Raw genomic sequence first — 13,378 nt, 5'->3', positions numbered from 1 at the left:
CCATTCAATGATTCCTTGAGAATTATCTTACCAGAATGTGGACTTTATTGCCAAGGGAGAACCTTCAGATGGGAATAAGAAGAATGGGACAGTGAGGTTGACCAACAAAGTAAATGAATGCATGGGAAAGGTAACCACTGACAGCTGTGCTCAGTATACTTGTGGTAGGGAGGAGCAAATTCAAAGCAACTCAGATGTGAGAGCTGGTAGAGGGGTGACTGGATGTTGTAAAGATTCAGATTATAGGCACAATCTGCAGGAGAGATCAATGCTGAATGAATCAACATACACCCTACACTGTAGTAAAGCAGAAGAACTTGACTAGGGAGCTGTAGAAAAATATAAATCTGGAATGGAAAGGCAAAACTTGGGGGGGGGGGGGGGGGGAGGAGAGGAGGAGAAAGGTAAAAAAAAGGTGGGCAATTCAGAGGTTGACTGAAGTGGTCAGGTCTTAGTGTAAATGGTTACCACTACCAATCAGCAGCAAATGGGGAACAGAGTGGTTGGAACTGGGTAACAGAAGGAATCAGAGTAGAGTACTGAAGAGACCAAATGGTAAAGGGGTTAGCGAGATCAAGAGGACCATGACTGTAAACCCTCACTTCAAGTTACAGACTGACACTTGAGGGCAAGCAAAGTGATCTTAAACATTTAGTACAAGGTATAGAGAGCAACACCTTAGCTTGGAATGGCTGAGAAAGATGAAGCAATGAATGGCCAGGCATGTCCCAAGTGTGCAGGGTCTCCAGCCCTCAGCCATTCAATTACAGGAGCAGTGACCATACCAGGGGAGATGTTAGAAGCAAGGTGAACAAACAGTGGTAGTGCAGGGCAAATCTCCCAAACCAAATCCTTCCCATCATTAAGGGAGAAAGGGAGATGCTTCCAACTTTTAGAAGAATTAAATATTGCAGGAACATGCCCCAAATATCAAGCAACACACAAAAAGCTGGAGGAACTCTGGTAGTGGAGGTCCAGATGAAGGGTCTCAACCCAAAACACTGACTGTCCATTTTCCTCCATAGATGCTGCCTGATCTGCTCTGGTTTTTTTCGTGTTGCTCCAGACTCTAGTATCTGCAGACTTGTCTGTGTCCCAAATATTAAGTGATAATAATGGAGAATTAAGAGAGAACAAACAGTATGATAAGATTTATTTCAAATGTTTCCAAATGAACTACATTCATCTGACAATTGTAATAATTACATTGCTTGAAGATCATTGATTTAAACAGTTAACTATTCCTAATAAATAGGGGGTAGGGAAGTGACAGGGAAAAGGAAGGAAGCAGTGATGGGAGATTCAAGTATTTGCAGTACATTGTATTTGCACTTTGTTTCAAATATTCACCATATATTGCTGCAGTATTGAGAATCATATTGTACTGCAGCCAGTCTGTGCATGCACTGCGTACACCCAATAGTTGCACGCACACACACACACTTGCTGAAAGTTCCTGAACAAGACACCACACAAATGAAAGAAAAAAAAATCAAGGGATGAGTTGCAAGAGCTCCAGGCATGTATTTAGTCAGAGCACAGAAAGAGGCCCTTCAGCCTATTGAATCTGTGCTGACAATCAAGTAGCCACTTAAACTAATTCTCCCCACATTCCATCAACTCCCCCCAGGTTCTACTACTCAACTACACACCAGGGGGGAATTTAATAGCCAATCAACCCAAGGTCATATAGGCTTTAGTGTAGAAATACTTACCAACATCCATTAAAATTAAAAAATGTAACCAGATCACAAATGTTTGAATTTTTGTACACTTCAGAAATGTTAAGCATTGGACAGCTTTGACAGTTCTGGCTAATTCAGAAGCATCAGAGTCATTTAACTTGTTACAACACAAAGCCCGTTCGATCCATTGTCCATGCCAGCTCCCAACAGAGCAATCCCATTCTCCCTCTTATTTTCTTGTCCCCTTTGCACTCTTTTGCAACTTACCAGCACTAGTGGCTGATTAATCCAGCAGAAATTCAAGAGAAAACACATTTTTGGGATGTGGGAGGAAACCAGAACACTTGGGGAACCCTTCATGGTCACAGAGGATGTCCAAACTCCACACAGACAGCACCAGAGATCATGATTAAAACACGTCCCTATATGTGCAAGACTACAACATCTACAACCGAACTGTGCCGCTCCCAGTCCTGCATCTATACACAGGGCTTGTGTGCACACAGCTGGGTGTGAGGGCTACTTTAAGTTGGCCTTTGTGATTCCATTATGACACAAAAGACCCTCTTACTGTGTACAGCCCAACTCTCTCTGCCTTTGATTCAGCTGCCGTTCTTGGCATTCTTGAGCCAAGACTCCCCCAGGTCCTAAAGCCACTGTGGAACAAACAGTTAAACAACTGATTATGAGGGGACTGATTTCCACAACTCTAAGTGCCTAATGGAGACAAGAGATTCTGCAGGTGCTGGAAATTTGGAGCAACACAAAATGCTGGAGGAACTCAGGTGGTCAGGCAGCATCTACTGAGGAAAATGAACAGTTGATGCTTCAGGTCGAGACCTTTCATCAGGATTGGAAAGGAAGAGGGTAGAAGCCAGAATAAAAGGTTAGGGGGAAGGAGCACAGGCTGGCAGGTGACAGGCAAGAGGGGGAAGGTAGGTAGGTGAGGGAGGGGGGGTAAAAGGGAACGATGCAAGAAGCTGGGAGGTGATAGATGGAAGGGGCAAAGGACTGAAGGAGGAATCTGATGAGATGACAGTCGATCATGGAATAAAAGGGAAGGAGGTGGGCAAGTCATGAGGGCAGGGTAGGGGAAAGAAGGGTGAAGGGGCCACAGGAATGAGGGAAAATGGGGGGGGGGGGGGTAGAAAACAGAAGAAAAATTCTGAAGGGAGAGGTTACCAGAAGTCAGATAGATCAATGTTCATGCCACCTGGTTGGAGACTACCAAGGCTGAATATGAGGTGTTGCTCCTCCAACCTGCACCTGACAATGCGGCTGTGGATAGGCATGTCAGTGTGGGAATGGGAAGTGGAATTGAGGTGGCTAGCCACGGGGAGATCCTGGCTGTTCCAGCGGATAGACAGAATGAAGGTGCTCGACAAAGCAGTCCCCCAATCTGCATTAAGTCTCACTGATGTAGAGGCTGCTCTGGGAGCACCGGATGCAATAAATGACACCGATAGAGTCACAGGTGAAGTGCTGCCTTACCTGGAAGGACTGTCTGGGGCCCTGAATGGTGGTGGAGTTGGTGGTGTAGGGGCAGGTATGACACAACAGTTTCAGAAAATGGGTTTCCCCTCCACTATTATCAATGCAGCCCTCACCCATATCTCCTCCATTTCCAGCATGTCTGCCCTCACTCCATCCCCACCCCCGATACAACAGGGATAGGCTTCCCCTTGTCCTCACCTACCACCCTACTAGCCTCTGCACCCAACACATCATTCTCTGCAACTTCTGCCATCTCTAATGGGGTCCCACCACCAGGCACATCTTCTCCTCCCCTCCTCAGGGATCACTCTCTGCAATTCCCTTGTCTGCTTGTTCCTCCCCACTGATCATCCTCCCAACACATCCCTGCAACCGTGCAAAGTGTTACACCAGTCCCTACGCCTGCCTCACCACCATCCAGGGCCCCAGACAGTCCTTCCAGGTGAAGCAGTACTTCACCTGCACATCTATCAGTGTCATTTACTGCATCCGGTGCAGCCTCCTTTACATCGGTGAGACCTGATGCAGATTGGGGGGAACCACTTCGTCAAGCATCTTCACAAAACCTCTGCTACAACAGCCATTTTAATTCCACTTTGCATTCCCACATTGACATGTCTGTTCACAGCCTCCTCTACTGCCAAAATGAGGCCAGACGCAGGATGGAGGAGCAAACCCTCATTGTCTTGGTAATCTCCAACCTGACAGCATCAACCTTGATTCCTCTAACTTCCAGTAACCACACCCCCGTTTTCCTTACACCACCCTTTGTTTTCCCCATTCATGTCTCCCCTTCAACCTTTCTCTTCCCCCTCCCCTACCCTCATGACCTGCCCACCACCTTCCCTTTATTCCACGGTCTATTGTCCTCCCATCAGATTCCTCCTCCCTCAGTCCTCTTCCACCTATCACCTCCCAAGCTCATGCTTCTCCCCCTACCTTTTTATTCTGGCTTCTGCCTTCTTCTTTTCTAGTCCTGATGAAGGGTCTCTGCCCAAAACGTTGACTGTTCGTTTCCCTCCACAGATACTGCCTGACTTGCTGAGTTCCTCCAGCGTTTTGTGTGCTGCTCCAAGAACCAAATTACCTTAACGTGTCCTGATAAAAATGGTTGTGGAATGATTGGAGAGTGGGAGAGAAAGGAGGGGACTCTCTTACAACATTACATACAATTTACATCAAGACTCAAGTGTCACAGAAGGCAAACAGATTGAGTACTGGACATTGGGATTAGTAATCAGCAATCGATGGCCGACATGAACAGGGTTCACCAAAGGACCTGCTTCATTGCTGTATGACTCAGTTTACCAAACTGCAATATTAATCTCCCACCTTACTCCTCCCCCTCCTCTTCTGCTCCTTCACCCCATTCCCCTTCTCTCCCCCCTCAGTATTTTCAGGCCCACATTTTAAACTGTTGACTCCAAGATTGGGAGTGTTAACATTGGGAGTGATCGTGCTTTCAGATGCTTTGCTCCTGCTTGGGTTCTCAGCTCTGCATTTTTCCATCAGCAGTGCCACATGGTCAACAAATTCCTCCACATCGCTAATTTTAGCACTGTTGTTGCAGCTGTAGTCTGCCACTTCCCGAAGTTGGGATGCTGCATCACCAGAAACACCTCCAATGCCAGCTTTCTTCAGGCACTCAAGATCAGAGACATCATTTCCTTTTGTGGGAGAACAAAGATTTGTCAGCATTACCATCTACTCTGCATGCTGTCATATGAATGACTGTTGATGCATGAACAGAACATTTAATTACAGCACAACCTTTCTTCTGGAGGAAGCGATCCTGGTCTGGATCATCTCTTCCTCACTATGGTTCTCCAGCTGAGAGAATTCCTCCAACAGGCACCTCAGCCTCTGGATTGACTTCTCCTCTGGGAGCTGGAGGGAGGAATGTCGACTTTGGTAGAGGTTCCCCAGGCACTAGTCCTCCCTCCTTCAACATCCCTGGTATATCTGCAATGCCCACAAATACAGTATACATGGCACAGACAGGCCCTTTGGCCCAATTGGTCTATGCTGGCGTTAATGCTCCACTCAAGCCCTTTCCCATCTTTCCTCATCTACATCCATCAGCATAGCCCTTAGTTCTTTTCCCTCACACATCTTTGCCCAGCCTGCCCTTAAATATATCTGCACTATTCACTTCAATCAGTACCTGTGGCAGAGCCACTCCTGTATAAAGTAGTTTCTTCTCAATTCCTTATGTAGAAAGTAGCTCTGTCAAAAGCCTTTATGATTTCAAAAGCTTCAGTCAGGTCAACACCCCCCCCCCAACCAACCATTTCCCCCACCTCCAACTAACCCCCCCCCCCCACCCCCCACATCTGGTCCTCCTCCTCTGCTGGCAGAGCTCTTAAATCATACAGCAAGTCCTCCAAATGAACATCCGCAAAGAGGTGATAAGTGGAGAGATAACTCCGTGCCACTTCAGAAGTGATTGGTATGTTGTCATCTCCCCAAGCTCCCTCCTAACACACCAAGTGCAATGTGGCTTCAGAGCACTTCAAATGTGAATGCGATTCATTCAGCACCCCAAAGGTTCGTACTTGAATACAATTCCATTGCAGCAGGTAAGGATTGTTCCATGCATTCACTCCCTGTGCGTGCTGCTGCACACACAGGCCGAAGTTCCAGCGACAATCTAGCATGCTGCACAATTTATGCAGTTTTACTGTTTGCTCATTTTGGACACAAAGACATTGAAGCTCAGTCATATAAAGTGCAAAATCTTTGTGCAGTGCAAAGAGTGCCCCAGTTAACCTCTAGGTTTTAATCCAACTACATCAGTAGCAGGGAAAATGCTTGCATCTATAAAACAGTATGTGATATTAGGGCAGAAAATATCAATGGTATGTGACAAAGTCTGCAGGGACTTGTGAAAGGGAAACTGCTTGACAAACTTACTGGAGCCTTTTTGAGGATGCAACTGGCAAAATAGAAAAACAGTGAAGGTAGTGTATTTGGCAGGAAAAACAAAGATGACATTATGTAATACTGAGAGACTGAGAAATGCTAATGAAAAAGGGGATCAGCATCATCCACTGAAAGCAAACAGATGGGTGCAGCAAGCAATTCAAGCAAATGGTACATTGACCTTCATTGCAAATGGTTTTGAGCAGAGGTTCAAGGATATTTTGCTTCAGTTACACAGGGCATTGATGAGACCAGACCAGGGGTATTGTGCACAATTATGATCTCCTTAACTAAGAAGGGATTTACCTGCCATGGAGTGGGTGCAGTAAAGTTTCGCCAAACTAATTCCAGGAATGGCAGTAATGTTTGATGAGAGAGATATGCCCACTTGACCCATATTCACTGGAGTTCAGAAGAATTGAAGACTTCAATGAAACAAAAAATTCTGTCATGACCAGATAGACTGGATGCAATGGGGATACTTTTCATGGCAGAGGGTTGCAGGAATGGTTTGGAAGAAGGGGTCAGTCTCATGATGCAGGATATTTCTTCACTAGGGATGCTGAACTTGTGGCATTCACTGCCACTGAAGACAGTGGAGACCAAGGTGCTGAATATAGTTACAAAGGAGGTAGAAAGATTTCTAGACACAAAGGGTTACAGGGACAGAACATGGTTGAGACAAAGAATCAGCAATGATTCCATTGAAAAGTCAAACAGGTCCAATGTGCCAAAAGGCATTCTCTAGCTCCTACAAGACAGATTAACCCACTTGCCACTTACACCGGTTGTACAATGTTTTACAATCGAAACACTAACCGAAGTAAGCCACATTCTTCCATTTGATGCCCATTTCCTTCATCCACGTTTCCATGGTCTGTTTTTTCCATTGTTCAAAGAATGGAATGAATTCTACCTGTAGTCCACAGAACAAACAACCACAAATTTTATTAAACATGATGAATTGTGCCAAATGTGTAGGTGAATGGTGGAATTTGTGAGGGGTTGAATGGAAATGTGGGGAGAATGAAATGGAATTAGTGCAGATGGTTGTTTGATGGTCACCAAAGAGCCTTTTTCCAAGCTCCATGACTAATCACCAATAGCCCGGCAAGTATAACAATTTGAAGCAGTGAATCATGTGGTTCTTAGTATTACTGTGCATTTTAAACACGACCGTTTCTCTTGTATTTCCTAATTCCAGGCACATTAAAACTGATTGTGCCTCTGAATTGACACCTTGACTCTGCAGAGGGTGGGCTGTAAAGACTTGTAGACCACAAACAGTTAACATGGTGATGAGACCACTGTCAGCATAATAGCTTTTTGTTCATGTGAAGGCTGATCATGTTTACCCACTCCATGCTATCCTTTTCCCTTCATTCCCAGTGATCAACGTAGATTTTGCACCCACCATTAACATTCCACATCTCCCTCCATTCTAACACTCTTCCAATTAATCTTTATTTATGGCCCTTCATTCCGAACTCAATATTTGGTTACAATTGTGTTATCCACAGACCCCTCTTATCACAATTTCACGATGAAGCAGCTGAAGGTGGTGGGTGCTGGGACACTGCCCTGATTAACTCCAGTAGTCAAGCCCTGGGCCAGGCACTAATGACTGCAACCACCTTCCATTGTGTGATTCCAACCTCTGAAATGTTTTTCCCTTTGATTCCACTGAACTCACATCATCACACCATCTCTGGAATTCAGTCCACCTTTGGACAAAGTCAGTGATAAAGTCTGGGACAGTGATTGTGACAAAACAGCAAGCAGGTTATTGGAGAATAAATGCTGCTTGCCAGTGCTGTTGATACAACCTTTAGTTCACATTGCCAACGACAGGGAGCAGACTTGATTGGGTGACAATTAACTAGGCAGGATTTGCCCTGCTCCTTGTGCACAAGACATACCAGGCCAGTTTTCCACATTGTCCAATAGGTGCCAATACTGTAACTGTATTGAAACAGCTTGGCTAGTTCCAGAGTCCTAAGAAATGGGGAGGAACAGAGGATCCCCAAATTGTGGCAGATAACAGGGCTGATGGATAGATGTGACCAAGGCAGCACCTAAAATGTATACTATGCTGCTGTAATACAGGATAAGAGCAGTTATGCTAACATTGCAAAAAAAAATCTAGAGAATTGTGTACACCTGGTCACCATACCATGCAAGTCTGAGATTACATTAGAGGGACTTTACAGCATTTTACCAGGGCTGGAGAATTAACAGCAAACGCCTTGGCTGGGCTTATATCTACTAAAACAAAAAGGGGAAATGCAATTGAGATTCATGTCTACTATAGGCTGGTATGGAAACTAAGTCAAATGCCTGATTTCTCTGCACGCATTATGATTCCATTTGTGCCTTGACATTTGAAGAGGCCATGGTTGATTTCAAGATGCTGTAGTACTTTGTTGAGTGTCTGTAGTGCAGCTTGCAGATGATACCCACTGCAGCCTGTGTTAGTAGTGGAGCGAATGAGTGTTCTCATACAGTGGGCATTCTCGGGGGAAGATCACAACAGCTACATGGCAAATGCAATCAAAACCTGACTATTTCACAAGTGTTCCACAGACAAAATTAGGCATTAACTTCAAAGCCACATTTAGAAAAATGCCACAAATAAAAACAAAACGTACTTACACGAATGCTGCTACCACCTCTGCTCTTCATTTTTTGAACTTCTGGCATGTCTGACAACCTGTACTCTCGATTTTGGCATTCATGTTCAAACTGCGAGCCCAAGGAACAAACCACAAGGTTTATTTCATTCATTGTTGTGTTCAGATGTTTTTTAGTGTTCGTGCATTCAGACGCTTTGCTCCCTCTCGGGATCTCAGGTCTGTATTTTTCCACGTGCCCAACAAATTCCTCCACATCAGGAATTCCACTTGTGCTGCTGCAGATGTAGTCTGCCACTTCCAGAACTTGGGATGCTGCATCACCAGGAACACCTCCAATGCCAGCTTTCTCCAGGCACTCAAGATCAGAGACATTGTTTCCTTTTGTGAGAGAACAAGGATTTGTTAGTGTCCACTGTGCAGGTTGTTGTATGAATGGCTGATGTACAAACTAAACATTTAATCATAGCACAGCTGCCTGTGTCAGAGGAAACAATCCCAGCCTGGATCATCCCTCTGCCTCACCGTGGTTCTCAAGCTGGACAGTTCCTCCAACAGGCACCTCAACTTCCAGATACATTTCTTCTCCAGGAGCTGGAGGGAGGAATGTCTGCTTCTAGTGGAGGTTCCACAGCCACAAGCCCTCCTTCAGGACCCCTGGGCATATCTGCAATACCCACTGACAGTGTACATGGCACACAGGCCATTTGGTCCAGCCAGTCCATGCTGGTGTTTATGCTCCACTCAAGCCCTCTCCTATCTTTCCTCATCTACATCCATCAGCATAACCCTCACTTCACTCCCCTCGCATATCTTTGCCCAACCTCCCTTTAAATATATCTGCACAATTCACCTCAGAGCATTAAACTTTTCCCATCCACATTAAGTTTCTTCTCAATACCTTACGAGCTTCACCACAAGTAGAAACGTGCTATCGAAAGCCTTTACCATTTCAAAAGCTTCACCATTTCAGTCAAGTCACTCCCAATTCCCCCTGCCGCACCTCCATCCCTCATCTGTTCATCCTCTCCTGCTACCTGAGCTCCTAGTCCTTCAACAGGACCTCCACAAGAACACCCACAGAAAGGTGGTAACTGAGGAGATAACTGCACCACTTCCAAACTGATTTGAACAGTTGGGATCTCACTGCTGTCTCCTCTACACTTGTTGCGTTATGCAGGAGTTGAGACTTCCAAAGTGCTTTGTAGCACTTCAAAAGTGAATGCTATTCATTCAGCACCCCAATAGTTCTTATTTAAGCACAATTCCTTTGCTCTTTGTACTCACTTCCTGTGTACACTGAGACACACACAAGCTGAAGTCCCAGGGACAATCTAGCACTCTGCACAACTTATGCAGTTTTACAAGGTTTGAACATTTTGGACACAACAACATTGAGCTCAGTCATGTAGGGTGTAAAATCTTCGTGCAGTGCAAACAGTGCTACATCAGTAGCAAGGAAAATCACAATATAGGATGTGATTTTAGGACAGAAAATATCAGTGGGATTCAAAAAGTCAATAGGGATTTAGGAAAGGGAAAGGGCACTTGGAGTTTATTTTTAGGATGCAACCAGTAAAAGAGATAAGGGAGAACCAGTGAAGGTTGTGCATTTGGCAGGAAAAACAGAAAGGCGGATTACTTAACCATACAGCACAAAACAGGCCCTTCGGCCCACCAGGCTACCCTCGTAGACACCATCCACTGAAAGCAAACAGGCAGTGCACCAAGCAGTTAAGAAAGCAAAATGGTACATTGGCCTTCATTGCAAATTGTTTTGAACAGAGCAAGGATATTTTGCTTCAATTATACAGGGCATTGGTGAAACTACACCTGGAGTATTGTGCGCAATTATGATCTCCTTAACCAAGAGAGGATTTACCTGCCATGGATGGGGTGCAGTAGAGGTTCACCAGACTGATTCCAGGAATGGCAGTAATGTTTTATGAGATCACGTCCTCTTGACCCATATTCACTGGAGTTCAGAAGAATGAGAAATGTTCTCAATGAAACATACAGAATTCTGACAGGGCTAGGCAGACTGGATGCAGCAAGGATGCTTTTCCTGGCTGTGGGTTACAGGAGAGTGATTTGAAAAGGGGTGGGGGGTGGGTTTTACAGTCTCAAAATAGAGTAGAACAATTAGAACCAAGATGGAGCAGAAAATTCTTTCCTCAGGATGCTGAACTTGTGGAATCTATTGCCACAGAAGATCATGGCGACCAAGGTGTTGAATATATTTACAAAGGAGGTAGAAAAATTTCTAGACACAAAAGGCATCAAGGAGTTAATCTCAACCATATTCCTGTTCTCTCCCTCTGAGGATCAGCTCTGATCGCATTGAATGGTTGAGCAGGCTCAAGGTGCCAAATTGCCTTCTCCTGCTCCGATCTTCTCATGTTTAATCAAGACAGACTTTACAAACATTGCAACTTGCAATGTTTGTACGATGTTTTATGGTAGAACCACTCACCGAAGTAAGCCACATTCTCCCAACAGATGTCCATTTCCTTCAGCCATATTTCCACGAGATTTTTCTTCCACTGTTTACAGCTAGGAATCAATTCTACCTGCAGTCCACAGAACAAACAACTACAATTAAATGTATTTTATTAATCTAGATAAATTGAACAGAATGTGTAGGTAAGTGAGTGGAAATGTGGGGAGAATAAAATGCAAGTAGTGTAGGTAGTTGCTTGGTCAACATGGATTAAAAGTCTCCATGATTTAGCACCAACAGTTCAATGAGCACAGCAATTTGAGGCAGTGCATCTACTTGTTTCTTTGTTAATATTACCATGCATTTTAAACATGGCCATTTCTCTTGCATTCTCTCACCCATTCCCTAAGGGGGTTGGGCCTGGGACACTGCCCTGATTAACTCCAGTTGTCAAGCCCTGGGTCAGGCATGAATGACCATAACCACCTTCCATAGTGCGATTCCAACCACTGAACCGTTTATCCCCTTGATTCCTGCTGACTTGAGTCTTAATACCACCTTCAGTTAAGTGGTTCCTTGACATCGCTCTCATCAATGTCCACTACTGGCTGTTCTGGAAGGAACAGGCGCGGCGTGGGCAGCTTAAAAAAGGAGAGAGAAAAAAATCTTCGTAGGACTCAAGGGCTTCGGTTCGGAGAACTTCGGAGCAGCTAAGTTTTCTCTGTTTATCACTTTTATTAGGGTTTTAAGTGTAAGGGTTAGATTTTTATAACTCTCTTTAGTAAGTGTTTTAGAAGTTTTTTCTAATTAGTCGAGCGGGGGCTGGACTGCGCAGGCGCGGCGCGGGCAGCTTAAAAAAGCAAACAGCCTGTAGAGCGGGCAGCGGAGTGAGAGGCAGCAGAGTGGTCGGGCTTTGGCTCAAGGGGCTTCAGCGTAAGGGGGCAAGGAGGGTAAGTAGCTGGTAAGTAGGTAAAGGCAAGGTTTACCTGTTGTCTACTATAGATTTGTAGGTGGGATTAACTAGGGGGAAAGAAACAAGGTAGTCAGATGGAGGACATGGTCATATGCTGCAGCTGTTTGATGTGGGAACTCGTGGGCCTTGCTGTGGTCCACAATGGCCACATCTGCAGTAAGTGCTTGAGGCTGGATGAACTTCGGCTCAGAGTTGATGAGCTGGAGTCGCAGCTACAAACACTGCGCAGCATAAGGGAGGGAGAGAGTTACGTAGACATGGTCCATCAGGAGGCAGTCACCCCTCTTAGAGCAAGTACATCTGAGGTTCAGGATGCAGATAGAATGGTGACTGTCAGGGGAGGGAAGAGGAAGAAGTCAAGCAGGCAGACAAGGCAGGGAACCCTGGAGGCTGTTCTCCTCAGTAACAGGTTTTCCGCCTTGGAGGCTGTTGAGGGGGATGACCTGCAGGGGCCTAGCTGCAGTAACCAGGCCCCTGGCACTGGGACCGGTACTGCTGCTCAGAAAGGAAGGGTGGGAAAGAGACATGCAGTAGTGATAGGGGACTCAATAGTCAGGGAAACAGATAGGAGGTTCTGTGGCAGTGAGCATGAACCCCAGATGGTATGTTGCCTCCCAGGTGCCAGGGTCCAGGATGTCACTGATCGGGTCCACAGGATTCTTGAGCGGGAGGGAGAGCAGCCAGAAGTTGTGGTCCATGTTGGCACCAACGACATAGGTAGGAAGGGGGATGAGGTCCTGAAGAGCGAGTTCAGGGAGCTAGGCAGAAGACTGAGGAACAGGACCTCAAAGTTAGATTGCTGCCGGTGCCACGCGATAGTGAAGGCAGGAACAGGAGGAGGTGGCAGATAAATATGTGGCTGAGAAGTTGGTGCAGGAGGGAGGATTTTAGATTTCTGGATCATAGGGATCTCTTCTCGGGAAGGTGGGACCTGTACAGAGAGGACGGGTTACACCCGAACCAGAAGGGGGCCAATATCCTTGCAGCTAGGTTTGCTAGGGTGGTTCGGGAGAGTTTAAACTAGTTTGTGAGGGGGAAGGGAACCGGAGGAGTAGGTCAGAGGAAGAAGGGGATGGGGAAAAGTTGGATCAAACAGGTAGAGGGGCTTTGGGGAAGGAGAAGCAGAATACAGGCTATTAAAGTACTAAGGTAGATGGACTGAAGTGTGTTTACTTCAATGCAAAAAGTGTCAGGAATAAGGGAGATGAACTGAGGGCTTGGATAAGTATGAGGG

At 45.7% G+C, this 13,378-nt stretch overlaps 1 protein-coding gene across 1 annotated transcript in view; it reads right to left on the bottom strand.

Moving 5' to 3' along the window:
• Window positions 1-1,158: 1,158 nt before the first annotated feature.
• The window catches only part of LOC127580584 (N-acylneuraminate cytidylyltransferase-like), a 36,546-nt gene continuing 24,326 nt past the window's right edge, over window positions 1,159-13,378 (bottom strand). Inside the window, exons 9-12 of the mRNA XM_052034171.1 lie at window positions 11,205-11,301; window positions 8,754-9,112; window positions 6,921-7,017; window positions 1,159-4,846 (exon numbers count right to left, since the gene is read on the bottom strand). Coding sequence (XP_051890131.1) covers window positions 4,500-4,846; window positions 6,921-7,017; window positions 8,754-9,112; window positions 11,205-11,301 — 900 coding nt within the window. The 3' untranslated portion in view covers window positions 1,159-4,499. The remainder of the gene's footprint in view (window positions 4,847-6,920; window positions 7,018-8,753; window positions 9,113-11,204; window positions 11,302-13,378) is intronic.

Source organism: Pristis pectinata, chromosome 19 (genome assembly GCF_009764475.1).
Source record: "Pristis pectinata isolate sPriPec2 chromosome 19, sPriPec2.1.pri, whole genome shotgun sequence".
In the NCBI taxonomy this organism is placed as follows: Eukaryota; Metazoa; Chordata; class Chondrichthyes; order Rhinopristiformes; family Pristidae; genus Pristis; species Pristis pectinata.
Note: the sequence above shows the minus strand (reverse complement) of the source record. Positions and strands in the feature narration are given on the sequence as shown.